This window comes from Elephas maximus, chromosome 7 (assembly GCF_024166365.1).
Source record: "Elephas maximus indicus isolate mEleMax1 chromosome 7, mEleMax1 primary haplotype, whole genome shotgun sequence".
Classification (NCBI taxonomy): domain Eukaryota; kingdom Metazoa; phylum Chordata; class Mammalia; order Proboscidea; family Elephantidae; genus Elephas; species Elephas maximus.
In genome coordinates, this window is record NC_064825.1 from 18,417,673 (window position 1) to 18,444,942 (window position 27,270).

A 27,270-nucleotide genomic window follows, 5' to 3' on the forward strand; every position below is an offset into this window, starting at 1 on the left:
AACCATAATAATCATATCTACATTTTACAGGATTTGGTGTGGCCTGATAGGGTAGTACGTAGAACAGGTAATATATTTTGGTAATTATAAAATATTAAAATAGTATTCACATATTTAAAAGTGGGGAGGAATAGGTTTTTTAGTATGGATACTAATGACAGATCAAGGCAGAGCCGCATGTAACTATGGAAATACCTGAGTAAAAAAAAAAAAAATTTTTTTTGAGTAGATCTACTCAAATTTGAAGGACTCATTTGAATTATTCAGTAATAAACAAGGTGACACTAGAAAGATTAGTCATATTAAAAAGCAATATTGCTTTTAAAGAATCTCAACAGTTTACCAGTTGCTCTTATAACATTTACTTTGACCCTTGTAACCAACCAGTCTCTCAGATTGATGGTATAAATTATAATATTTTTACTTATCCCAGGATAGAAACAAGTCGTAGAGCCTCCAAGTTCTACAGAAAGTGACAGCAACAGGACATCAATATGATTGGAATACTTTGCTTTTCAATTTTGCCATATTCAGCAGGATAGAATAAAAACTATGGGAAAAAAGTGTTCAGGCCTTGAGAATTCTGCTTTGTGACTTTGGAAGACAGATAGGGACTTGGTCAATACACCCACTCCTCACTTATCAACACACCTAGGTTCCAAAGACCAGGTCATTATGCAAAAATCTGCCTCATGCAAAAATCTGCCATGCGAAAATGAAGGATGCTCACAACAGATCACAAAATGGAGGATGACTACATCATTACATAACTGCCAAATAACAGCATTATGTAACTACCAAACCACAGAGAATTATGGCCCAGCCAAATTGGCACATAACCATCACAGCCAGCATTATGCTCACCTCGCACCTTGGCGTTCATTTCTGCCAGACGTATGTCATTAATGCACAAAATAGTCAGATTTTTACTATTGTCGCAAATGTGAAATGTCAGATAACGAGAGTCAATAAACGAGGGGTAGGTGTAGTTCGTTTTTAGCTCAAACCAGGGTTTAATTTCCTAAACAATACTCCAAACTTGGTTGGGCCTTTGCACTCTAAAATCCCTCAAAGGGAAACTTTGAGCTGGTTCACATACGCATTCCCCTGTGCAGCATCAGTAGTTTTTAGACTGAACAGTACATGGGCTCATGCTGGTTTGCAAATCCCAAGGCAGATAATAGAATTTCTGTAGAAATTTCTATAGACGTTCCTTTGGCCTAGAATATACAGGAGCTACACGTTACTAATGATTTCGATTATAAGAGAAAACCTAAATCTCAAATTCCCTGGCCAGTCTCACTGAGATTATTTTACAGGGCTCAAGAAACCTACTGGTGCTTAGAGAGAAAACACCACAGCAAATGGCCCTCTTAGGATACTGCACATAAATAGTGTTTTTGCAGTGTGATTTCAAGCTGCCCAGTGGCCTAGCTGCTCCTGAACATGATCCTCTCTCATAAAACCCAAGGTCTTGATTCATGGTGACCAGAGATCGGGGCTTTATACATTTGTGATAATCTGACCATCATTCAGACCCTGCAGCTCTACTGCCAGTAAGTTACCTCCGAACCCTGGATGCAAATATGCTTACCTCTTGGTTAGTAGAAAGGAGAGGTGCTTACATACAAGTTGCTACAAGGCTCACCTGAGGAAGAGGTCTGACCTTCAGCCAAGTTTCCCAATCCATCACTCACTCTCTGGCTTTGAGTCGCTGGCTTCAGCAGCTCATGGAGATAGTACTAAAATGGAGCAATGCTTTATTCTCAAATTCTGTCACTTAAGCCACAGGTTGAGAACATCCATTTTTCTTTACATTGGCTAGATGTAGAACCATTTTAATCCTGTGAAAATCTACTATAACTCAGGAGCCTGATTTGTAACTGAATCAATTCCTTAAAAGGAGCTATGATATGGCTTCTAATAATCTCCAGGACGAAAATTACAACCAAACGAGGATGTTTAATTCATAGACTATTTTAAACACAAGTTTTTAAATAAAACATGAAAACATTAAGATTTTCAAAATGTCATGCTAACTAAAGGTATCCTACTAGTTTAGATCCTATTTTCTTTCTTTTTTTATTCCTTAGAGAAATTCCTTTTATCAAGAAACAAGCCATATTCACTCCAGTACAAACTAGTTATCAATTGCAAGAAGTTTCAGTATTGTAATTCTTAGTTTCACTTTTCTTCTGTTAGGTACTACAGTAGCTGTTCAGACATTTTGCAAATAGAATCTTGGCTTGGAGTTCTTTAAATACTGCTTTGAATAGCACACAGACATCAGTGCCTAATTAACTTGTAACAGGATCACGGCAGCTTGGAAGTATCTTAGTTTGGGAGTTTTGTTTTCTGCTAAAATACACCTGATTTTAAAATTCAGAATATCTTTTCAATACCATTTTGTTTTGTTAGTTTGATTTTGTAACTGTTTTCATTTGTGGTAGTAACAAGTCTGCCAGTGTTAAAGCTATGTTTATAGTTAGGAAATTATCAATTTTACTTATATAGAAGTTTTTTGTATCCAGATAATATGGCAAAAAAATTTCATGTGTGATTTTCAAAGACTGTAGTACTAGATGTCACGTAATTCTCATCTGATTTCTAGTTCAGTGAATTTTTAATTGAAAGGCTGTTGGATCAAATGACTAAAGTGACAAAATACCAGTAGTTCAAAGGGGAATAGGGACAACAGAGCAGACACTGGGCCAGACACTCTATTCCAATGGTACAAGTGTGTATGAACCCGGGAGCTCAAAGGAGAGCATGTGTATTTACCTGATGACAGAGAAATTACTCAATAAATCCAGGTATTCAGTGTAACTGAAGGTTACCAAGGATCAGGGAGGGTTTGGCTGCCATTTTAGAAGGTAAGAAAATGGGATGAGGTCTTTGGGGTTGGTGTTCTTTTGCAACCTCAGTTGACAAGGCGGAAATCCACAACCCACTGGTCTATTCATCGCTCCTTAGTAACCATCTTGGTTTCTTCTTATTACTAGTTATTGTTCTTTCTCTTTGGAAGACACACTTTCCTGTTTATTCCAGCCAGGCAATTCATTTACTGAATTAATTTGGGTCTTTCTAAGAAAAAATATTATGTAAATGAATATCATGTTCTAAGTAAGACTATTATGTTGTTGTCGAGTTGACCCAACTCATGGCAACCCCATGACTACTACACTTCTTAAATATTTAGAACTGTCTGCCCTGTTCTTTCTAGAGGCTATTCTTCCATAATCCAAATTTGTAGGTTCTTCTAAGTAATCAGACTATGGAGTTAACTAAAGGTTGTACAATTCTGGTTCACAGAATTCAAAATGAAGGTGGATTTACATTGTTGTTGTTACTGGGTGCCATCAAGTTGATTCTGACTCAGAGAGAGAGACCCCATGTGATAGAGAAGAACTGTCCCATAGGATTTTCTTGGCTGTAATGTTTATGGAAGCAGATCACCAGGTCTTTCTCCTACAGAACTGCTGGTTGGGTTTGAACTACCAACCTTTAGTTTAGCAGCTGAGTGCTTAACCTTTGGGCCACCAGGGCTCCTGGACTCACACTGCTGAACTTCCAACCATTAAGTGTAACACTCCTTACGACAACTCCTGTATCTATAGACAGAGTACATGGTTTTGAATTAAGGCATATGACCACTATATTGTGCACTAAATAATGGAAATGATCAACTTTAAGCTACACAAAATTAGTGGTCTACTAATGTGTGAGAAATTATACATTGCATAATTTAGGAATGGATAAGGGTGATGGTTGAACCACATGATAAACACAATGTCACTAAACTATACATGGGAAGATTGTTGAAATGCCAAATGTTTCCTTACATGTATTTACAATGTTTTAAAATTATACATAGCAAAATATGAAGTTTCCAGATTTGCCTCAACAAAAACTGAAGTCAATAAATGAAGATTTTATAAACACACCAAAACCAAACCAAACCTACTGCCTTCTAGTCGATTCCAACTCACAGCGATCCTATAAGGATAGAGTAGGATAGCCTCATAGGGCTTCCAAGGCTGTTTAAATCTTTATGGAAGCAGGCTGCCACATCTTTCTCCCATGAAGTGGCTGGTAGGTTTGAACTGGCAACCTTTCAGTTAGCAGCTAAGCATTTTAACCACTGCACCACGAGGGCTTCTATTATAAACACACAAAAATAAATCATCTTCAAAGACAAATCTACTTCTTACTCAAAGTTCAGGACCTACCACTTAAATATGTCAATATTTTTATATGTAAAAACTGTAAGTGATAATTATCACTAATATCCATGTTATATTTTAGAGACCATGAGAGTGTATTTTGGAGAAATAAAACCAAAGGCTCTTTGGGAAGGCAGTGAGTGTCACTCCTCAGTTTCCTCTGTGCTGTTATATGCTCTAAGGTCATTTCAGGATAATAGAGGCACAATTCCGCTCACATACTATGACTGATGGGGATGGGCTAACTATAGAGTACAGATAGATAAAATTCAAAGAATTTTATCTATCTGTACTTCAAAAGTCCCAAATGTCATGCTCAACTATAAGAAGCAAAACTAACCTTTAATTTAACCTATCTACCAGTTACTACTGAAATCACTTTTTAATTTCTTCTATTAGTAGTACTTATTCTACTGGAAGACCATTAAGAAGCCAAAAAAAAAGTCTTATATATTACCAATTGTTAAAAACAACAAAGAAGAGTTTAAAGAATATATTTGAACCATATAAACAAAAACGTATTACATAAGAAAAATTAACGTAACAATTTATGTAAGTACCTAACATACGAGCATGCTCTTACATCTAAAACAAAAAATAAAAAGGTAACATTGGTACGATATATATATATTTGACAAGTGTGCATTAAAGAATTCTCTAATATAAAACATTTAAAACGTGGAGAATACTTTTTTAAGATACAGAAAATAATTGTTAAGACAGGCACACCCACAATTCATATAAAAACATGCTTGCCAAGACAAAATTCATCTGAGCACTCACTTGTCAGATGTGCAAAAGCTACAAAATTGTTAATCACTGGAAGCTGTCTCTCATTTTGCACTGCTTGAGTTCCAACACTGATTGGTATGAATTCTGAATTACATAATTACTGATATTTTTCAGTCTCTCTGCCATGGTTCCATATAGAATGCATCTACTTAATATGAATACTTAAAACAGCAAGGTTTTTTGTAAAAAGAAATCACTTCCTTATTTTTTCTTTTTTAAAAAAAGCACTATATTTAGAAAAAGTTATTACAACAAATAGTGCTTTGAAAGTTCTGAAACTCCCAGTCAATGTGCTCCATCAGCCGTAAGTAAATCTAAGAAACCCTTACTGAAAAGAACACAAATATAAAAAGCTGATAAATTTAAAGATTATAAAATTGGTTTATTGTAAAAGCAATTCAAGAATACCCAGTTAAAGTCTTATCCCAATGCTACCCAATACAACCAGTTAAACACTTTTACATTAGAAACAAGGACATAAAATAAGCAAGACCACATCAAGGCGGTGATTCAAACTCAAAAAGAGGAAAGGACTCCTGGGTCTCCTTCAGGTCGTATGATAAGATCAAAGCTCTGTCAGGTACCACAGTGCTGCTACAACATTGAGGTATAACTGGGGAAATCAAAGTTGGGGGGAAATAAAGAGCTGCATATTCTTGTTTTGTGGGTGTACTTAAGTGACTGAAATTTTAGGAACAACTGCCTTTAATGACAGCGAGACGCAAGACAAATCTTTATTGAAGAGAAAGAAGCTTATACTCTATCAAGGTCCCACTAAGTCTTCACAACCCCTCTACCTTCCCACCCTCCCCCAAATCTAAAGCTACTCTGCTGATATACAAAATGCAACCTTAATCTGTGGCTTAGTAGCAAATTGTAGGCACTCCTTCCAAGTAGCTTTGATCTTCTGCACATGAAAACAACAACATGCTGCACCATCTACATACTCAATTATGCATTCTAAGTATAATTTCTTATTGCTCTAAAAATCAATGCTTCTGCAATGGCCATTTTACCCTCCAAACTTAATTCAAAATTTAATCTCTGATGTTTTCTTAATAAAAGCCTTAGAGTCATTATGAACGTCAACCTATAAATCATTATATACACAGTGACTGCACTTCTTGAGCACTCAAAGTATTTAATATAAAACGCCTTAATCTCAACTTTTGCACTCCTCTAAATCAAAGGGCCAAAATACTTAGATTTTTTTTAAGTAGAAAAAAATGTATCTTCCCAAGCAGAGGCTTTTCATAGCAGCTTTGGCCAGGAGAGATTTTATGTCTGTTATAAACCCTTGAAAATAAGGGCTTATCCTAGAAACAATGAAAAGACCCTTAATCATAGAGGTGTTAGCTGGTGCCACTATAATTCACAACCAACTATTACTTTTAGCTTATACTGAAGAGTTGATTCATGCTCATTTTGTTCCTTTAAAAATACTCTTTGGAAACCATTATTACTCCTGTAGACACATACTCTAGTTATATCTCTTCCTGTAAAAATAAAGGTAAAATCAAGATTATCTCTATTTCTTTGCTAAATTCAACTACCAATATACATTTATTAATCTGATCACTTTACCACTAATTCATGACCTTACAGTGTTCTATACACTGTCCAGGGTCAATTTTCAGCATATAGAAGTAGAAGCAAGTCTTGCAAGAAAGATCAATCTTGTAGGCAATTTTTCAATCTAGTCTTTAATGTGTTCATTACAAATGAGAACTAAAGCACTAGACTTCACTTCCAAAGCTAAGTGAAGGTAAACTTCCAAAGCTAAAGGAGGGTAATCTACTATATGGAGCTTACTTCCGTCATGCACATTATGAACCTACTCAGTGATTTCCCATCAAGATAAAATTAGCCTAAGGGAGTAACCAAAGGGAAAATAAAGCCATTTTTTGTTTGCTGCTTTCAAATTCATCAGATAATATTTACTGTATGCCCAGAGGGTATGTGGTACTTCTCAAGGCACTATCCATAACAGTACCCTTTTGTAGAACACTGAACTACCTCAAACACCTGCAGACTGCCCCGACCAGATTTCAATTATCAGTAAAATAGATACTACTAGTCATGTATTCTAAATGCATACATTCAAAGCTACCATTTTAAAATAAACGGAAAAGCAGGAAAACCTAAACAAAAAAAGATACTCTGCTATCACACTATCATAAACATTATAAGTGTGTATGTGTATATAGAGAGCAGATAATCAAGATTTAAATAAGATGGTAAAAAATGAGAAAATGTAGATTTCACCAAAAGAATTCTAATAACCTTACCACACTACCATTATAAACAGATTCACTAATAAAGTAATTTGCCTAGGTTCCGACAAAACCAACCAACCCCCCCGCAAAAAAAAAACAAAAAAAACACAAGACCTATACTAGCGTATGTGGCAATAATTAATATATTTCTATGGAAAATGTCTCATGCCTTATAAGCTCCTAAAATAAAATCAAGGTCACTACGTGACTAAAGATAGCACTAGGAGGAAAAAAAAAACAAAACAAAACACTGAAAGTAAAACAGTCTTCAGCCTTGGTTTCAGCTATCTTTTCAAATCAGCATTAAGTACTTAATATCACATACAACATATTTGGCTTGTCAGACCAGTAAGTCATGTTTTTCCACTGGCCAAAGGCAGCTGAAGAAACAATTGTTTGAACAAACTAAATGCTGTGACATGAAGCATTTGACTTCCAAGTCTGAGTATTTAGTTAAAATGATTGTTGAACATCTAACTGGGCAAAAGGAATGGTATCCATCATCCAAACAGGCTCACTTTCCCCAGCCCCCAAAACGAACAGTAGTTATAATAGCAAAAGAAACAAAGTTTTTTTTGATTCTTTAGAGCCAACTGTGAAAGAGGTCAGCAATATATTAACAGCAGCAATGGACAAGAAGAGCAAAATAGTGGATGAAAGAATCTTGCTGGACGTTTGTTCATCTTTTTCTGTATGAGCCAGAAGATTGCGACTGCCTTATTTGGGAAATTTCAGGTATGTACGTCTTATCTCCTTAGATCCTTCACAGATTTAGAATTCAGTCTACCTGAGGGCTCTATAACCATGTAAGAAAGCTTTCTTTATCTAGCTTGGTGGCAGCCAAAACAGATTCCATGTCATTAAGGATGTCAGAACTCAAAGCTTCCTGCAGACTTGGCATCAACTCCTCCCCTTCTATGTTCATTCCATCTCCTTCCAGTGTTCCAAGGTCCACATTTGTCCCAGGAATGCCTTCAAGGTAGTCTGGGAAACGGTTCTGCTGTGAGGGTAGGGTGCTTTGGTTGATAGTATCACCTAGTTGGAGGAGAGATAACGAAGTTCTTTTTGAAAGGCTAACTCAGAGCTGTATCACATCAGCATAGAGAAATGCACAAAGAAAAACACTCCTGACTGACCTGCTGAATTCAAACCCAGGGTTTATTTTAAGCCAAACAACCCAGAGATTAAAAAAAAAAAAAAAAAAAAGACAATCCCAAATTTACTTGCATTCGTTCAGATATTCAATCAATACCCTGACTGCTTATTATTACGTGCTGAGCACCGAAGAGGATCATGAAAAAAAAAAATCCTTTGAAAGTTATGCAGCAAGGGGAGAAAGAGCCAGTACACTACACAGTAGCAGAACTGTACCGTCATAATAAGATTAAATGTAAAAATAAAGGATACAGACCAGTCTGTCCCGTTAAGTACTCTTTTGGGAAACATTAAAATAAAATACTCTTTTCCACTCTTGGAGATTCACATTTATAATAACAAAACAAGTCTCCCAGAAATTCTTGAATATGCTTCCAGGTTTCCCAAACTTACCTGGCCACAGACGCTTTTTTGCACATGACAACATTAACATTCTACAGAACTTCAACAGAGAATACTTTCAGAAAAAATAACATAAGCCACTAAGTGCTGTAGGGGTTTGGAGAAGAGAAAAATAAGGAAGTAAGGAAAGGTTCTGTGAAAGAGATGGATTTGAGGCGGCTCCTAAGGGCGATTAAGATTTAGATAAGCAGAGAAGCATCAAAGCCATGAACTAAAAGAGCTCAGACACAAAAGACTTGCCAAGCACTTTCAGAAGACAGGCTGACAGCTAAAGAACTAGCTAGCTAGCTAGTTGCTAAAAAACTAGCTAGATAGAGAATGGCTTCATTTTCTAGGCAATTCATGCACTCTGACAGAGCTGTAAAGCCAGGGTCACCAGGTAAGCCACAGGGGAAATGGTTCCTTAATTACATCTATGAGGCAGGTTATTTCTTAGCTCCTCCAAGAGAACAATAAAGTAGGTAAGCCCCACCACCTAGCCTCTCCCACCTGACTTCTGAGCCCCATAAAACCTTAGCTGGACTAAAAGCCCTCAGAGAAAAAGGAGACAGGCAGTGAATCACATACAGAAGTCTTCCTCCAAAACAAAGAATAGGGTCCCCAATTACTTAGTCACCTAACCCAATTGGACATGCTAAAATAAGTTATGTCATCAGTTTTATTTTCAAATAGAGCTAATATATTTATGACAATTAAAAACTGAGGAGAGACTTAAATTATAAATCACCTTATAGAAACAACACGGGTTCAATCTGAACTGGAGCTGTAGGGTGTTCTTCTCAATCACCTCTGTTAACAATGGCTTAAGAGACCCGGTGATTACATGACTATTTCTGACAGAAGGTCAGGTTACTTACTGACAGGAATAAAGAACACCAACCTGTATCCATTTCATCAACACTGTTCAGGAAGTCATCCGGAGTCCGGGGCACACTGTAGCTGCTCATGCTCAGTCCACTGTCTGTACTCTCATCTCGAGAGTGATAGGTGCCACTGCAAAGAACAAGAGTTAAAGACTGATGCAAAAATTTAAAAAATTGATTGAAGGCAAAAATAAACACCAACATGATTAGAAGATTAGAAAAAATTCTTGCCCTGCAACGTCCAAAACAAGCACCCTCCTTCAGGGTCCAGACACAGCCCATGTGCTATGAAGTGAAGTAGACAAGTTAATCCTAACTGAAGCTGGCAGCTTTAAGGGGCCAAGATCTCTCCTTAGCTTCTGGGCTTCGTGGCAGTAGAGGAAAAAAAAGATAAATGTCACATTGGTACACCTAGTTTTCCCAGCTGACGGAAAATTAACTACATAGGTAGTCTCTCTGTAATACCATTTGAATCTGGTGGGATCCGCTCACTTGTTTCAAGATTTCAATTCCCCAGGTGGTATAACATAGGCACAGAGGTCAAAACACAAGCTCCAGGTGGGCGCTGAGACAGGCCTGTACTAGACTTGTGTAAATTCCCAGCTCTGGTGCAGAGAGCGTAAGCTAAGGAAAAAAAATCAACCCAAAATAAAGAACCAGGATTCCTTTTGGACTGGGCCAAAACAGATGAGTCACTGACGATAAGATAAAAACCCCTGCTTTTATTTGGGGTGGTGGTGGTAGAGGGGTGGTGGACCCAAACGGCTCATCGTAAGATAAACACCATATAGCTTAAATTGAAGGAAAGATTAAAAAACATAACAAAACAAAACTATGAGGCACACCCCTTGAGTAAAACAGGAAAACATGAGCCAAGAAGATTTTTACTTTAGGCTAAATGAAAAGTTTCCCAGATTTTCACACAGGTCTGATAAAAAACATCATCAGAATATTGCTTTCATAAATAGAACACTTTCCTGAGCCAGTAGCACGTAGACATCAGCTGGCTTTGACTGCAAAATTCTTGTATTCTACTAAGTTCAGAACATCTTATGGAAAGAAGTTTGAAACAAGGCAATTGTTACTGTTAATGGTCTCTGTAACTTTCCCCAAATTGGACATTTAAGCAGCTGTTCAACTTATACAAAAGTTAAAAAAAAAAAAAAGTAAAGACAAGCTTTAACAATTGCTCAAGTTTAAGTGCTCAGTGCCCAAAATTTCTTCCCTAAGTTTCTCAGTGCATTTGCCTCGTCTCCCCTCTCCCCCTCACGCCTTCTGTTGCAATCACTGGTTTGCTCTAATGCTTCTGCCAGATTTTGCTAAGATTCAAAAGCCTCACACAGATCCAAGAAAACACAAACCTGCCTCTGAGACCATTTGTAAACAATGAAGCCATGTCTGAGAAGTCCTCAGGATGTGGTTTGTTTTTATTTTGCCGGCCCTGATCTGGGCCAAGGCCTGGTCCTAGTCATCACTTTATTCCCACTGCTAAGCATGGGGCACATGTCAGACACACAGAATGGATGAATTTACAGAGTTGTGCAGAGTTCATTCCAAGCACAGGGAAGCACATGGGCATTCCTGAGGACAGAGTTGACAGGTCCACTTTTCTGACCCGGAACTGCTCCCTGTAGAACCCCACCTCCTGCAGCCCCCATCACTTGGTAAACATTCACAGAGTATGTGCGACTACATGACAGACACTGAACGACCTCTGGGAATACAGAGGTGAACAACAGTAGAAGCACACTGGTTATCTGCTGCTCTGTGATCCTACCAGAAAACAGAAGCTCAGAGTGCAGCCCAGTTGTCCTCTTAAATGTTAAGGAAGAATCTTCACAAACTATTGGTGGAAGAATATGCCATCTATCCATTTTTCTAAATAGTTTACTTTTATCCCTGCATCAATACATACCGTCAATTAAGATGGGTGCTGGAATTCCACTGATCTAGAATTCTCCTTGTGAAAAAAGACGTTCTGTGCTATGACCTTTCCTATTAAGCCTTAGTTTAATTTTGAAACTATAATCTTGTAAAAATCCACCCAATTTCTGGCAGAGCTTTAAAGTATATGTGTGTCAGAAGAGTAAATACAAACTTAAATTCATTTAGGAAAGCCCTCAAAGTCAAATCTCCCAACTAGACCACCAGAACTAATCTTAAGGCTGGGCAAATGATGCGAAATTCTATTATACCAAGTATTTTTAGCAGGATAAGATATTTTGTTTTTTTCTCAGAACTGTAAAGCTTTCAATTCAACTGGTGAGAACTGAAATAGTAGTATAATAACTTTCCTAAGTCAAAATACCTGGAAATATTTTTTGAAGTGTGTTTAAAATTGGTTAAAAAAAATAAAATAAAAAGCACAAAAACCAGAAAGTACTTTTTCATATTTTTTAAAACAGAAATATCTTTTACAGTCTTAAAGAATGAAACAGATTTAGTCAAATCTTAATTTTAAATGGTCTTTAGGCAAGGAATATGACCTGTTTCAGCTCGTGCAGTTTTCAACATAGCACTACATACAGTAACATTTTTGCAATCTGCCTAAAACCCAAGATTTGTGGTAACTCATTCAAAAGCAACCTCAAGCTATGCTATTTTCAAATATTATCATTAATCTTAATGCATTTCTTGAAAGAAGCACAACCTTACATTTTATCTCCTTGAACTATAGCCCTTAAGAATACAAGGCCTTACAACGTGGCTGTAGCGAAACCTCTCAGACCAAACACCTATGTGGAAAATTCCTTCCAGTGATCTTTACAATGTAGTCCTAAGGAGGTCTTGGATGCAGTTCATTTGCTTTCACAGAAAGGCATTCACATGTTCCTTCATGATTCTGTAATTTTAAATAACTGTTAGTCAACAGTATAGGCAGAAGCAAACACGTTTTGACTTTGAATAAATATCCCCTCTGCAAGTCTGAACAGCTCACTTCCTCTCACAGGAGATGGCTTTTAATCCTCAACTTTTATTGTAGTTGCCATTTAAGGAGAGATTCATTTACAGCTATGGTTTTTGGCCCACACAGATGTTCAAAAAAGCCTATGACAAATACTCAGCAAAATGATCTTAAAAGCTGTGATCTTTTGCAGATACTGGCCAGTAGCAACTCTCACCAACCTGTTAAGAAAGGGATCTGAGCTATTGGTTGTCATTGTTCTCAGTTCCTGAGATATTCCCGGAGAAGATACTGGATTTTGAGTTCCACCATCCTGTTCCAATGTTGGTAACTGGCTACGGAGAGCTAATTCCTAAAAAAAACAAACATGAACGAACAGAATCAGTGTACCAATTAACAAATGTATAGTTAAGTTTATAGAAATAAAATGTACATTAAGGTAACTGTGTACATATAAACTTCAAGTATTAACATCTATTTTAAAGTTAAAACATTTCCCAGTCAGAAAAAAAGTTCTTCTATTCTAACTTTCATGTTATTAAAAATTAAGTTACTTAAATTGAAAGTTTATCTAGTTACGTTAACTTAAAAACGTAATTTTTGTTATTTTCCTTACTCTAGCAGACATTCCCAAATCCCCCTTTGTGGTAGAATGGTATCTGGCCTTTAACAGGAATTCTTCTTCGAGCATATTTTTACTCACCAACCCTCAGATGGTTTTGTGTGTTCGGCACCAGCAATAAAAGCAAAGAAGTAGGAAGAAAGACATTTGCTGATTTACAAGACACCACTCTTCCCTCCCAGAGTACTGTTTTACAAATATCTCACTTTGACTTCATATTTTTCTATCTTGAGCCAGATAGAATATGCTCTACCCTCTAGCAGGGAGAAAGGGCTAAAAAAAAAAAAGACATTAGAAGTGAAAACACAAGCCCAAAATCTCTCTCCACCATAACTTAACATTTAAAAATAGTATAAAATATTAACTTTGAGGGGCACTAAAAAATTTCTTATCAGGATTCTACCTTGAAACCTGAGCAAAGGCTACAACCACCACCCTGACGGTTCCTGACGGCTTGCCTCAATGGGCTTCTAAACTCCCAGGCCTCTGCCTATATGCCTAGGACATCCACCAGGCCAGTTCACCCCTGTCCTTTCTCTTCCTTTCAGTGTTTCTTCCCTCCCACCAATTTCCACTGTGGCTCTTTAGTTCTCTAGTAAAGAGTTATCTCTACTAGAGCATCAGCCTCCTCTCCCTCTATTTTTTTCGTGTGGCTTGAAACATGGCTTTTCATCATGAAGGTAACTGAGACTCCTGAGGCCTTCCTGAGCCAAGGCTGCTCATTGAGCCACACTCCCACCATGCCCTCTTCACTCCCACCACCGCTAATACCACTGGGTCCAGAGGCGGTGGCTCTGTACTGCCACTTCACTCTCATGCACTTCTTTTTATTTATATTTATGCCTTCTTCTTCTTATATCATCCTTTAAACCTTGGTTTCTTACCTAGAGAATCATGACAGAATTCAGAGGTCTCTGAACTTGGACGGGGAGAAAAAAAATCACACCTTTAATTTTCACTAACCTCTAACTGAAATTAGCATTTTCCTCAAGTATGAATTTAGGCCACAAAAACAGAAGTATTCACTGTACCTCTGACTTTTCATCAATACAGACATTTTCATATTACACTGTAGTTGTTGCAAATATCTTGAAATATTATTTATGTTCATTTCAGTATTATATTAGTTATAAGACACACTGTTAAAGAACCCTGGTGGAGCAAGGTTAAGCGCCTGGGTGCTAACCAAAAGGTTGGTAGTTCAAATACACCCAGTGGATCCATGGGAGAAAAAACCTGGAGATTTGGTCCTGTAAATATTACAGCCTAAGAAACCCTGTGGGGGAAGTTCTGCTCTGTCCTATAGGGTCTTTACGAGTCAAAATCGACTCGATGGCACACGAGATCAAGACAGACTACTAGATCCTACTTACATTATTATTAAGCCATGTTAGTATCACAAATTTTTATTTAGTATTTTAATAACTGTATTTCAATAAAATTCCTTTTCCTTATAATCCTATACATTAAAGAAAAACAAAAAACAATATTTTGAAAAGTGATCCATGGGCTCAGCAGATTGCCATGGGAGTTAACTGTTCCTTGTACTCAATTTTCTGATTTCTTAGCTACTCCGCCATACATATGGAAGAATTTTAAAACCTCGCTCAGAGTCTCTTGCCATTCAAAGTATTCTCCATGTTTCACTATTAGGGTGGGTGACTCATTCAATATGAAAGCTTCTTGACTTTCTGCATTCCAATGATCTTCATTTCCACCTACTTTAATCACTCTCATCACCACTAAGACCTTGTTATTTGAAACCAAACTACCTCTAAAATCTTAAGTCATGTTTGGGACATGGATGACGATGTCTCAGCTGAACCCAACCGCATTCATTCATCAGCCTGGAGCTCTCAATAACCATGCACAAAACCCATGCCAAGGCCCTATTCTTGAAATTCCATCCTTTAAATTGCAATGATACTGATCACTTCATCATTGTACTTCAATCACTAACTACCTAGGTCATAACCTGGACCTAGCTGTTTTAGAAATTTCTCCCCCAGAAGTCTTACACACGTTTATCCCACTTTCTGACCACATTTTTCCTTCCACGCAGTTCCTGCATGAGCTTACTTCCACACTACCAGTCTTCTAACCTTGTAGATTCTAGGCCCTTCTCCCTTCTTACTCTTCCAGACTACAGCTCCTTCCTGGCTTTTTTCTTCCCTACCAGCTTGAACTCATGGCTGATCATCTGAAATACAACACGAGCACCTTTCAGATTCCTGATGCACACATAATTTTATCTCAATCCAGTAAACACCAGCCTGGCATCAATACTAAAATGTACTCACTTAATTTCTATATTGAAATTGCTGAGAAATGCTAAAGCAAAATCGTACAATTATCCAGACTGTTATCATTACAAATTAACAGTCTCTGGCTTTGGCTGACCCACTCGTTAGGTAATTTTCCATGAAAATCCTATCTCCGCCTAAGATTGTATTAGATAGATGTCATGTCTTTAACACTCTGAGAATATGTAATAAAAGCATAGCACTTATCACATTATAATTATTTACTTCCTCTGTGTTCCTTGCGGGCAGAGTGAATGAATGAATGAATGGACTGTTCTGGAGCTTAAAACAATAACTTCAAATACTCTGAAGAATCTATATTGCTCTTAAAACATGAGAATATATTTAGCAATAAACTTTACTGAATAAATAGGCTATCATTTTCCTAACTTTTTATTTTAGCCTTTTTGATAAAGTTCCTACCTTTCCAAGATCGTTTTATGAGATTAAAGCTAATAGTCATGTGCAGGCTCTTTGCTTTTGCTACTTTTAATTTTACCACTTTGCTCGTTCAAAGCTGCCAAATTTTTACATTTTGCTTCCTTTAGTGACTGAATTTCTAGTGTCTGTACACACTGCAATCCTATCAGATTTACAAAGAAATGTAATTTAGAGAGGTGAATAAAGAACATAAATCACTCCAGGATGCCTAAGGAGATATCCAACACCCCAAAAGGCTATGGAAACACATTATTATTAAGCTGATATTTAAGCCACGCCTAAAAGTAATTAACCTAAGGATTCACCTATATCAAACTTGTAAGGATCCAAGGAATAAAATGCTGCTTTATTCAGGTATAAATACTTAGTCAGTTTTGAAACTTCTAGCTACAGCAAACAGAACAGGGTTGAATAGATACCCTAAGACATTTTTTAACAGCTTGAGGTATAACTGATGTTCAATAAATTACACCTATTTAAAGTGTACCATTTGATGAGTTTGGCATAGGTATACATCCATGAAACCAAGATAATCATCCGTAAGTTTTTTCCTGCCCCCAGGAAATTAAAGATCTGCTTTCTGTTACTATAGATTAATTTGCATTTTCTAAAATTTTATGTAAATGGAATCATACAGTATATATTCTTTTTCAATTAGCCTGGTTATTTTGAGATTCACTGATGTTGTATCAATAGTTCATTCCTTTTTATTGCTGACTAGTATTCCATTTAGGGAATACTATATTTATCCATTCACCTTTTGATAGATATTTGAGTTGTTTCCAAATTTTGGCTTTGTGTAGACATATGCTTTCCTTTCTCTTGGATGAACTAAGAACTTTAAAACTGAGAAATGTTCTAAATGTTTCCTGACAACTAACTACTTTGACTGTCTTACTCCTTATTTTTCTATGTGCACCAATGCACTGATTTTATATAGGGGTAAATAGTTTAAGTACCAAATACATGTTATCCTATTTTTCTTATCCTATAGGAAATGATATTGCTATTAAAAAAAAAAAAAAATTTTTTTTTAACAGGAAATGATATTGCTATTTAAATGAGAGAGAGAAATATAAAAAGAGCCAATGGCCTATTGAGCCCACTAGCTCACGAGTCCATAAAAATCTTCAACCGAAAGTAGGCAAACTCATGTTTTCCTTTACGAACCACCCTGGAAAGTTCCCTCCAGAACAAGCTGGGATCATCAGTTTTATTCAGAGTGCAGATAGCTCTGACTCCAAATATGTCCCAGATTAGCTAAGATTTATAAGCTCAATGGGAAAAGCCACCACATTTTTGTATTATTACAGAAGAAAATGAGCTAAAAATACTCATTTCATTTAGAAAAACTCAAATACTCTAAAAGAACTATTTAACCTTTGAAATACAAAACAGAAGCATGATTAAGTTTTGGCTGAATTTCTTATAACTTGCTTACTTTCCATTTTTGAAAGTCTGTCAAACTATTTATTTTAACTACCTTTGGGAAAAGAGAAGTTAAAACACTTGTATTTTTAGCTCAGCATTCTAATTTTAGATATTGTGTTCAGGATAAAATAATCCAAAAACTCCTTAGAGATAGACATAACTTTCCACATGAGATGTTACAACTGAAATCAGTTTTTGTAGACAATCCAGTTATGTCCCAAGCCTTATTTTCAAAACAGCTGTGCCAAATTTACCCAATTGCAAAATATGTTCCTTTTCATCCAAAATTTGTTTTGATAAAATTATTTCAACGGAATAGGCGTATACAGATACACAGGCTTAGTTTTAAATGCAGTATAATGGAGAAAGAGTTCATATGGAGTACATTTTTTGATTAATTCAGATTAAGTAACTGCATTTCATACTTTCCCATATTAAAATAGTTATTTTTTTCCCCCAAGGTCTCTAGAAAAAAAATCTATACAGCTCTGAACACGTCTTCAATATTTTATTCTGAAAAGCTCTACTTTCATGTAGTATGGTCACTGTTTCACATTTACAATCCTTGGCTAAGAATATAAAGAATTACAAACTCACTCAAAATAGAAACCCAAGATTTAATTGTTCCTCCCTGGAAGCAGGACAGCTTATGGGAAGAACCCTTTTTCAATCAGCTCTGACTACATGTTCACTCGTCTTCAATGTCAGACTGGGTAAAACATGGAGTAGGGTACATCCCCAAATTTCCATTTCACTTATAAGATCTGCCTTCTTAAAATTACGTGTGTGTGTGTATATTTATGTGGGAAGTAGAGATTGCTGCTTTTAGACTCCACTGAACTCCAAAATTGTTGGTTAAGAATACTAAAAAAAAAAAAAAAAAAAAAAGGTTGGCCTCTTTTCCTATGTAAACACATAAAACAAACTTCTCTCCCTCCATTTATGCCAATTTCTCCAAAATATCAACAATTTTTTTCCTCTTTCTTGCTGAACCTGGTGAAACAAATTATGTTCACAGTAGTTGAAAATATTAACGTAAGAATTAATAACTTAGACTTAATGGTCTGACTGAGACTAGAAAGACCCCGGTGGTCATGGCCCCCAGATCTTCTGTTGGCCCAGGACAGGAACCATTCCCAAAGCCAACTCTTCAGACAGGGATTGGACTGGACAATGGGATGGAGAGAGATGCCAGTGAGGAATGAGCTTCTTGGACCAGGTGGACACAAGACTATGTTGGCATCTCCTGTCTGGAGCGGAGATGAGAGGGTAGAGGGGGTTGGAAGCTGGCGAAATGGACAAGAAAAGAGAATGGAGGGAGGGAGCGGGCTGTCTCACTAGGGGGAGAACAACTGGGAGTATTTATCAAGGTATCTATAAGTTTTTGTGTGAGAGACTGACTTGATTTGTAAACATTCACTTAAAAAAATTAAAGCACAATAAAAAAAAAAAAAAAGATGACTTATGGATGACCCTACCAAGTGAAATTTAATTACTTAAAAAAAAAAAAAAAACTTCTTAAAGGCATTTTGTCTTTAGCAAAACTGAGTTATATAAGTGTGTATCCATTTTTGGATCATACATGGCACACAAGTACTTTTTTTTAAACAGTATTTTATAGTGTTTCGGTGAAGGTTTACACAGCAAATTAGGTTCCCATTTAACAACTTCTATATAAAAAAAAAAATTTTTTTTTTTTATATAAATTGTTCAGTGACACTGGTTTCATTCTTCACAATGTGTCAACATACTCACTGAAGGTACTTTTTAAAATAATCTACTTGTTCAAGGAAAGCTAGTTTAGTGAACTGAAAACCCAAATTTAAAAAATGGAGGATAACTCTAAAAATATACATCTTATAGTTTGTCTTAATGATTGCAGTTTATGTTGACAATTCTAAAAATAGAAAAAAAAAAGCCATTTCTTTTAATTGTTCAAGACAGGCCTCACCACACTCCATATCCCTGGAACAGTCTTAATCAGTCACACATTATCTGGTTATCTATAAAGTCACAAAAACATTCAGCCAATGCATAGAATACTTTTTTTTTTTGAATGTTTATGCCGTTTACCAAAGTGTCTTCAACTTCAGACCAGCTTTTGAGTAGGAAAAGTGTATATGTGCGGGTTTAGGGATAATTACGGTAGCTATATAATAATCCTAAACTCTGAAAGTGCCATCCAAAACAGAGTTGCTATTTGGTGTTCCCAGCTCAACCCTGAAATACAACACTCTTTTTCAAATCTTTGGAATTGAAGAAATAAATCATCATTCAAATAAGGAAGAGGTGATTTTAATTTATACAACAAATGAGATAAACTATTAAAGCATGCAGGGTACAAGGCTAAGTGTCCCCCTTTTTCTACAAAGTTCTCCACATATCGATTAAAAAGAAAATATAATAGGTGCATTGAAAAACCCAAATAAATGTATGACTTAGTCAATATTAGGACTGCAAAGAGAAAGAATCTTGGAACATGTGTTCAGTAGGGATCTTGAACAGCTTTTCTACTGTCTGATAACATGAAAGACAGTTTGGACAAACAGACCAACAAACCCAAGCTTTTTGCTATTTCTAAGTTCAGCGGGAAAAAAAAAAAGGTTGTTGGCAGTTACTGTAAATGCTTTCCCATAGCTGAACAGTGGTATTATTTTGCTTTATGTGACTAAAACTATGGACATCCGAACCAACCTTTTCACCACGGAGGCTAATGGTGTAGTGCAATAGCTAAGTAACATTAACACTGTAGGTTTTATCACCCATTAAACCAGTGACTGACTTTGATGTATGTTTATCAATACCCATAATGTCAACCATACAATATTCATCAGTTGCAAAATATTCAGAGTTGTAATTTCTACGAACAATAAAGCAATTATTTGCTCAGCAGTAAAATTAAATAATCCCATATCATTCCTCTGGCCTCCCAACTTTAAATGAATTACATTGGAAGCTGAATTAAAACATCTACATATAGCTATCTTGTTTCTATTTTCTGGACAATTTTGAGAATTCTAATTAGGCTTTTTTTTTTTTTTAATTAGGCTACTTGGGGATGAATTTTAAGCTAAGTCTAATAAAGGAAATGGAGAAGCTTAATTAGTAGGAAGGAAGGGGGAAAAAGCAAGGCTCTTACTATGGGGAAAGGCTTGTGAACAGAATCACAGCAACAAGACAGAGAGTGCGTTCAAGTGATGGAAGGGTGACTGGCTTAACTAGCATCAACGAAAAGAGACGGCTCCTGACCACAGACCATGGGCCAGGCTGCAAAGTTTACATTTGACCTCACAGGTATTAAGAACCACATTTTTAAGCATAAGAACAGACAAAAACATTCACACTCAGGGGAGACTATCTTTCCTCAAAAGACCTTGAAACAAGCTGGAATGCATTTCTAACCCACTCTCTCAAAAGGTCTCTCCAATTTACAAAGGAGCACTGAAACATAAGAGATAGGACTAGAAAACTGGGCATTAAATGCTCAATAATCTCACACAGCAAAGATGATTTTTTTCCAGTTTCAAAAGTTTCTTTTTCCAAAAATAGAAAATTCTGAAGCGTAAAAATAGTGAATAATCAAAATGTAAAACAAAAATTTTAAGCTCTATGAGGACAAATTTTTCCAAAGTTCCACTAACAAATTAAGGTGATAATTCCATATTTAATGAAGAAGATATATGAGTGTCTTTAAAACTGCCTCAATTTTTCAGAATTTTACATCTTAATATCACTGGAGTCATATCTCTTAGGATTTTCAATTAACCTCATCACAGCAACATTAGTTTACATAACCATAGAATCCTACAATAAAATTAAAAAAAGAATCCTACAATATAGACACATTTAGTTAATCTTAGTTGGAAGTACTAAGACAACTTTGGAAATAATTCATAAACACTTTGAAGTTCAGTACCTTACCACATATCACAGCATATGAGGTGTATAATTTATAAAATAATGACACTGATTTAATGTTGCTTGTTAACTCAGCTGCACTAATTTCTATCAGAAAAGTTGAAAAATAAAACACACCACAAAAAAAATTTTGAACAGTAGTACCTGGCACTGAATAATAATTGAATGAATTCATCTTTTTTCTCCATTATACATTCTGTTGTTTGAGACCGGAAAGCTCTTTCTGGCACAATCTTGACTATCCTGGTAAACCCTATTTAAAGCCATCTTCAAAAAAAAAAAAAAATTTTTTTTTTCACCTGATATATGACCCTTTTTGTGAAATCTTTCCTGACATCTACCTCAGGGTCATCCAGAAAATATCTACAACGAGGAAAACACATACAGATGCTGGCTTGATACAAACACCACAAGATTCCATGTCTCTGAGTTACTCCACATTTAGTCTTACACTGGAATGTCATACGCTTATTGACATTTTCACAAATGTACCAGAAAATACACTGACAGTTAAAACTTACACAGTAAATCAATATTTTAATTTCCAGCATATGGAAAGTAGATCTAAAAAACAAAAGCTATCTTAGGTTTCTTGCTCTGGCCTAGGTAAATCTAAGAAACCAACCTTGTAATTTTAATACCTTAGAATTAAAAGCCTCACCTTTTCTGAAACTTTATTATTTAAAAATAATTTCTAAGAAATCTTGACAATTTTAATAACATCTATCTACACGTTACTCGAGTGTGAGATAAAGATCTAGAAGCATTTCACTTACCTATTAAATTCAAGATCTGGGTAGGAAAAAAAAATCATTCCAACATTCACTTTTGGCATGGAGGACCTTTACATGTACAGGTCAATGACAATGGTTACATACTGCACATTGTGTCACCAGTCATACTATGTCTACGCGTATTATTTTACCACCACTAACTTATACTCTGTTCCTTAAAGTTTTCAACTGTGCTTTTAGAGTTACTGTTGTCAATTTTGGTATCATACAGATAATTCTTTAAAAGAGCATAATGTTTATGGAAAACATTATTGAGCTAAACTGTTGTTTAAAGATGACTTCATGGGATAGTTTCAGTTCAAGGTTTAACAACCATTTCCAGGAATAGATTCAGGGGTTCCTCCAGTCTCAACAGATCCAGTAAGTCTGGTTTCCATAAGTATTTTAAGTTCTATTGAACAATTTTCTCCTTTTGATCAGGATACATCTGTTTGGTCCTTGATCAAATCATTCAGTAATGGTACTTGGTCACCATCCATTTCTTATGGTCTCATGGCAAAGGAGGTAGTTCACAGAGGCAAACAGACCTAGAGTTAGCACAGAAGACTTTTTACTTGAACTCGAATCTCATTTGAGTTAATTTATGCTATTTTAGTTTCCATTTCATTTGTGAATAAAAGCCTTCTTTCAGAAACACTTCAGAGAAAAAGCAAAAAGCAAAAAAAAAAAAAAAAAGTACCCCTGCTTTATAAAGATCTAATCCCATGTTGCTCTTCACAAATGTGATATGAATACCCCTAATCATGAGAGTGTTTGCGCTCTGCTTTAGTGATGAGGACTTGTTATAGTTATTTCCTTCCTTGATCTTTTTATTAAATGGAGGCTATTATGAGATAGGTAAAGAAGAATAGAGCTTTTCCTCTCACAATGTTAACTGGTCCCTATAAAGACTGTATCTGGCTTTATCAGCACAGTGTTCCAACAGACTAGTTAACAGATCCAAAATGAGTGGAATTCTGCCAGCTCCACTTCTACACAATGGGTTCTAACACAATGCACTTATTTAGCCTAGTGCAGAGAGAGCTATATAGAATGCAAGGTGTCTCATGGTCCCTTCTGCACACCCAAGAAGTGCAATGATCCTCTAGCTCCTAATTCCATTAAATCTTGTGGGCCCTAAACACAGCAACTCTTTGGCTCCAAGAATGAGGTTCTTCCCACCAGTCACATAAGTGTTCGTGTTAGAAAGAAAAATGGCCACAACTTTCCATCTAAATATGATGCCTTCATAACCAGTGTTCCCTGGGGGTTCACTGGGAGAAAATGTTGATAGAAGCAAACAAAGAAACCTGAAACACTCTCCAGGCAGGTTCTTCTCTCTTTTGGTATTTTCCCTTTCAAATGTCCACTAGAGAATTTTTTCCTGTCCTCCTAGGATTACTATGGCTCTTAATAAGATTTCCTAAATCAGCCTCCCCAATAGTCTGTGCTACCTTTGTTATTACTAAAATTATTAATTCCTATAAATCATTAAAAATACTATTTTGAACTACACAAATAAAAATTAGGCACACCTCGAGGCTGATAAGATGTACAAATGAAACATAACACATTTCAAATGTGGAATAAAAAAGACCTTCACTGAATCAAAATGTATGTTATAGATGCTCTTGGGAGCGAGGGGAACAGACAGTATAGACTTTGTGAGAGCAGCAATTTTAACTGAAGTATCTTGGTAGAAAGATGGCTCAAACTTATACTCTGGGTTAATCTTCAATGAGGACAGGTACCCAGAGCATAAGTTTTCTCTCTTTCCTAATTTAGTATCTTTTTTTTTTTTTTTTTAACACTAGAACATCAGATAAGAGCCTACCTGACATTTTGGAGAATTTGCTGAGCTGGGATTGATATTCCGCATTGCCTAAGAGTAAAAATAAGATGGATAAAAATTACTTTACGCCACACGGTTTGGCTGTGCAGGCTGACGTACAAATTGCATCCAGTCATATTGCCATAGCACAGAATTCCCAAGCTAGCCCAAGAAGCAGACTGAGGAAGACAGGAGCCAATGGAGTCACCACATAACAAAACTGAAACCTCAGAAGTTTTAACAGCATTGAGGATAGGACAGCAAGACTTCAGGTGTCAGGACTAAAATACAATTCGATACTGGTCAGGTAGGTTCTTTGCTTCTGAGTATTAGATGAAGCATGAAAAATACATTTGATGTTTCAGTGATGAGAGAAATTGTCAAGGGAGGAAGCTCACAGGAGGCCAAAAGACTTAAAATATCCTGAATTTATATTGATTGCTAAAAGACAAAACTAAATCCTAAAAAAATAGACTATTAGTATAAGAATAGAGCAGATCTTTCACTTCAACACAGGAAAAAGACAACACAGTAGGTAGTAAAGAAGAAACAAAGAAGTTACCTTTAAAGGAAGTGAACCTATTCTGTCCAGGACCCATCACCCAGAGTAAAAGTGAGAATAAGAATTCTTTGCAAGGAAGAGCTTACAACAGCAGCTTTTTGCCCACCAAAAAAACCAGGCTGATCTATGGCATACAACAAAATGACGAATGGCTCACTTCTAGACTTCAAAAATAACCTTCAAAACAGCAAGACTTTGACATTAGCAAGTAAAGAACCTTTTTTCCCCCTTATTCAAGTTTCTTGATTTTGAAAGCCTTCATTCATATGCGAGATTATGACCTGTGTTTACTTAAAACATCTAGTAGACAGTAACAAGAAAATGAAAACACACTAGGTAAACACACTCTGAAATTGTTTTATTTCTTCTAATAGCTATGTAATTTTATTCTTAATGGTGCTACCTTGTTCTAACAACAGAGTCTTACTTAAGTAAAAAATACCTTTCCTTTATTGTAATTTGTTAGAAAGTCAGTTAGAGGTACAGTGAACTGTTAACATGCTTTCTCCCTCTGCCTCCTTAAGGGCAGATGAAGAAACACTTCTTCTAAGACCACTTCCTGACAGCATATGTTGGCACAAAATCGCTTACTCTTGCCAGGGCTCACATTTGGTGCCAACCACACTAGAATTACACTGACGCACTACTGACAGCATAAACAGTTTAGGGATGAGTCTGTCTGGGACTTCCTGGTTTAGTTTAATTCCTCAGGTACCTGTTCCTCAAATCCCAAATTAGAGGTCAAAGATGGTATCAAGTTCATGCTTTCCACTGACATTCAAGTGACCCCTTTAAAATATGATCCTATTTAAAAAAAAAAGCCACCTTGTTTAAATGCTCACATCCTGGTTAACAGACACGTAGACTATGGACTATAAGGGCTTTTTAATGTCTACACTTAGTATGCTACCATTTAGGAGGAAAAATAGCACATATACACATATTTTGTTTTCAAATTGGTACAGACTATCTTTGGAAAAAAATATAAGAAGCAATTAATAGCTGCTGACATCCAGGGAAGAGGGCCAGGGAAACAGGAAAAGGAGATTTTATTTTCACCTTTTATAAACTTTGAATATTGTACTTCATCTTTATTATCTACTCAGAAAATTTTTACATAAAAATTTAAAAAATATACTGCTTCAGATCACATCCCCAATAGCTGAACTTACACTTTACCACTCTGAAACAAGAAAAACTAAAATATGACTTTGAGATGAGGGGTTATCTGTTCTTGTACAGCATAAAGACCAACAACACTTTCTGAAAGAAAACTGATGCAAATGGTCATAAAGGGCCTCAAGCTCTCTACTGCTAGTTTCTACCCTACCCAACATGAAAAAATATCCAGAAGCAGGTAATTTTAAGGTACTCTGGGATCTTTTAAACTTGGAATAATAATTTGTATTATGTGTTAAATAAAGCATCAATACTGAAGGATATTAGATATATTTGAGATATGTCGTATCAGTGTATCCCCCACATGAATAATTAATTTAAAGTAAAAGATGTTTTCCCCCAAGGGATATCCTTTAGAGGAATCCTCAGAAATATGCTATCTACAATTCCATGTACTTTTGAAAAAGCATCCTTACTTCCTTCGATTTCTGTTCAACTGTAATGGTCACGGCTAAAACATCTCTTTTTGATACAGGTCTACAAGTTACATCCCAGGTAATAAAGGCAAGAAACTAAGGCAAGGGCAGAGCTGGACAGAACGTTTCTGTGTCACTCCAGTTTTTGAGAGACAACATTCCTCAGTAAGTACTAAATGCTAAGATGAAATATGCCCAATTTTATGTAGGAAAACAAACCCCAAAAAGTGGAAGGCTGGTTTCTAACCTGTGGCCTCACCTGCCGAAGCAGTTCTTGCTGCTTCAGTCGCAGTCTCTCTTTCTCCATCTGTAGTTGCTGCAGTCTCATCTGCTGCTGCTGGTTGGAGTTGCTGCCACCCATGACTCCACCCTGTGGGCTCTGGGGAGCCAGGGGAGGAGGCTGCTTCACTGGAGCACTCTGACTGATTCTCTGGTTGATGGCTGAAATTAAACAAGAGATCTGTACTAAAAAACTAGTTAATAAAGATAACAGGATGATTTAGTTACTCAAAAGCAATGAGGGATATTCAGTGCAGCTTTGTTTGTAGTAAAAGACCGAAAACAACTTAAAAATCCATCAGTAGTACAATGGCTACATTGAATTATTATTACTGTTGTTACCATACAGGATGCTAAGCAGTCTTAAGAGCAAAAAAAAAATAGAGAGGTAGCTCTAATATGCAATGAAATGGAACAACCTTTAAGACATATTAAGTGGGGAGAAAAAAAAGGCAAAGTGCAGAACAGGAAGTGTATACAAATGGATATAAATATTACATATGCAGAAAATATGAACTGAAGGATATCCAAGAAGCAACTGACATTGACTGGCTCTTGGCTGGAAAACTGGGCAACTGATGAACTGTTACGAGACTTTTTTGTAACTTTTGAATTCTGAACGATATATACGTTACTCATTACAAAAAAAAAAAAAAGATATAAATTTAATTAAAAGCACACTCCCAAATAGCAAATGAGTCAAAGCATTGTGAGCAGTAAAACCCATCAAAATAATTAGCGATATATATGTATATATACACACACCCCTCTAATAAAACAATTGTATTAAAATGAACTGGTGCCTGCCCAAGAAAATCAAATAAAAGTCTACAAGCATCTGGATAGCCAAGATTTGTCTTCTTCACCACCATTGTGCCTCCAATGTAAGCCCAAGAAGT

At 36.2% G+C, this 27,270-nt stretch overlaps 1 protein-coding gene across 12 annotated transcripts in view; it reads right to left on the reverse strand.

Annotated features, from left to right (window-relative positions):
- Window positions 1-4,747: 4,747 nt before the first annotated feature.
- YAP1 (Yes1 associated transcriptional regulator) overlaps window positions 4,748-27,270 on the reverse strand; it is a 129,938-nt gene continuing 107,415 nt past the window's right edge. For 2 of the 12 annotated variants that reach the window (XM_049889465.1, XM_049889464.1), the window contains exons 5-9: window positions 26,352-26,533; window positions 23,939-23,986; window positions 12,838-12,968; window positions 9,729-9,841; window positions 4,749-8,326 (exon numbers count right to left, since the gene is read on the reverse strand). In XM_049889465.1, coding sequence (XP_049745422.1) covers window positions 8,088-8,326; window positions 9,729-9,841; window positions 12,838-12,968; window positions 23,939-23,986; window positions 26,352-26,533 — 713 coding nt within the window. In that variant the 3' untranslated portion in view covers window positions 4,749-8,087. Of the gene's footprint in view, window positions 8,327-9,728; window positions 9,842-12,837; window positions 12,969-23,938; window positions 23,987-26,339; window positions 26,534-27,270 lie in introns of all 12 variants that reach the window. The other 10 variants (XM_049889463.1, XM_049889462.1, XM_049889469.1 and 7 more) reach the window with 7 other exon arrangements.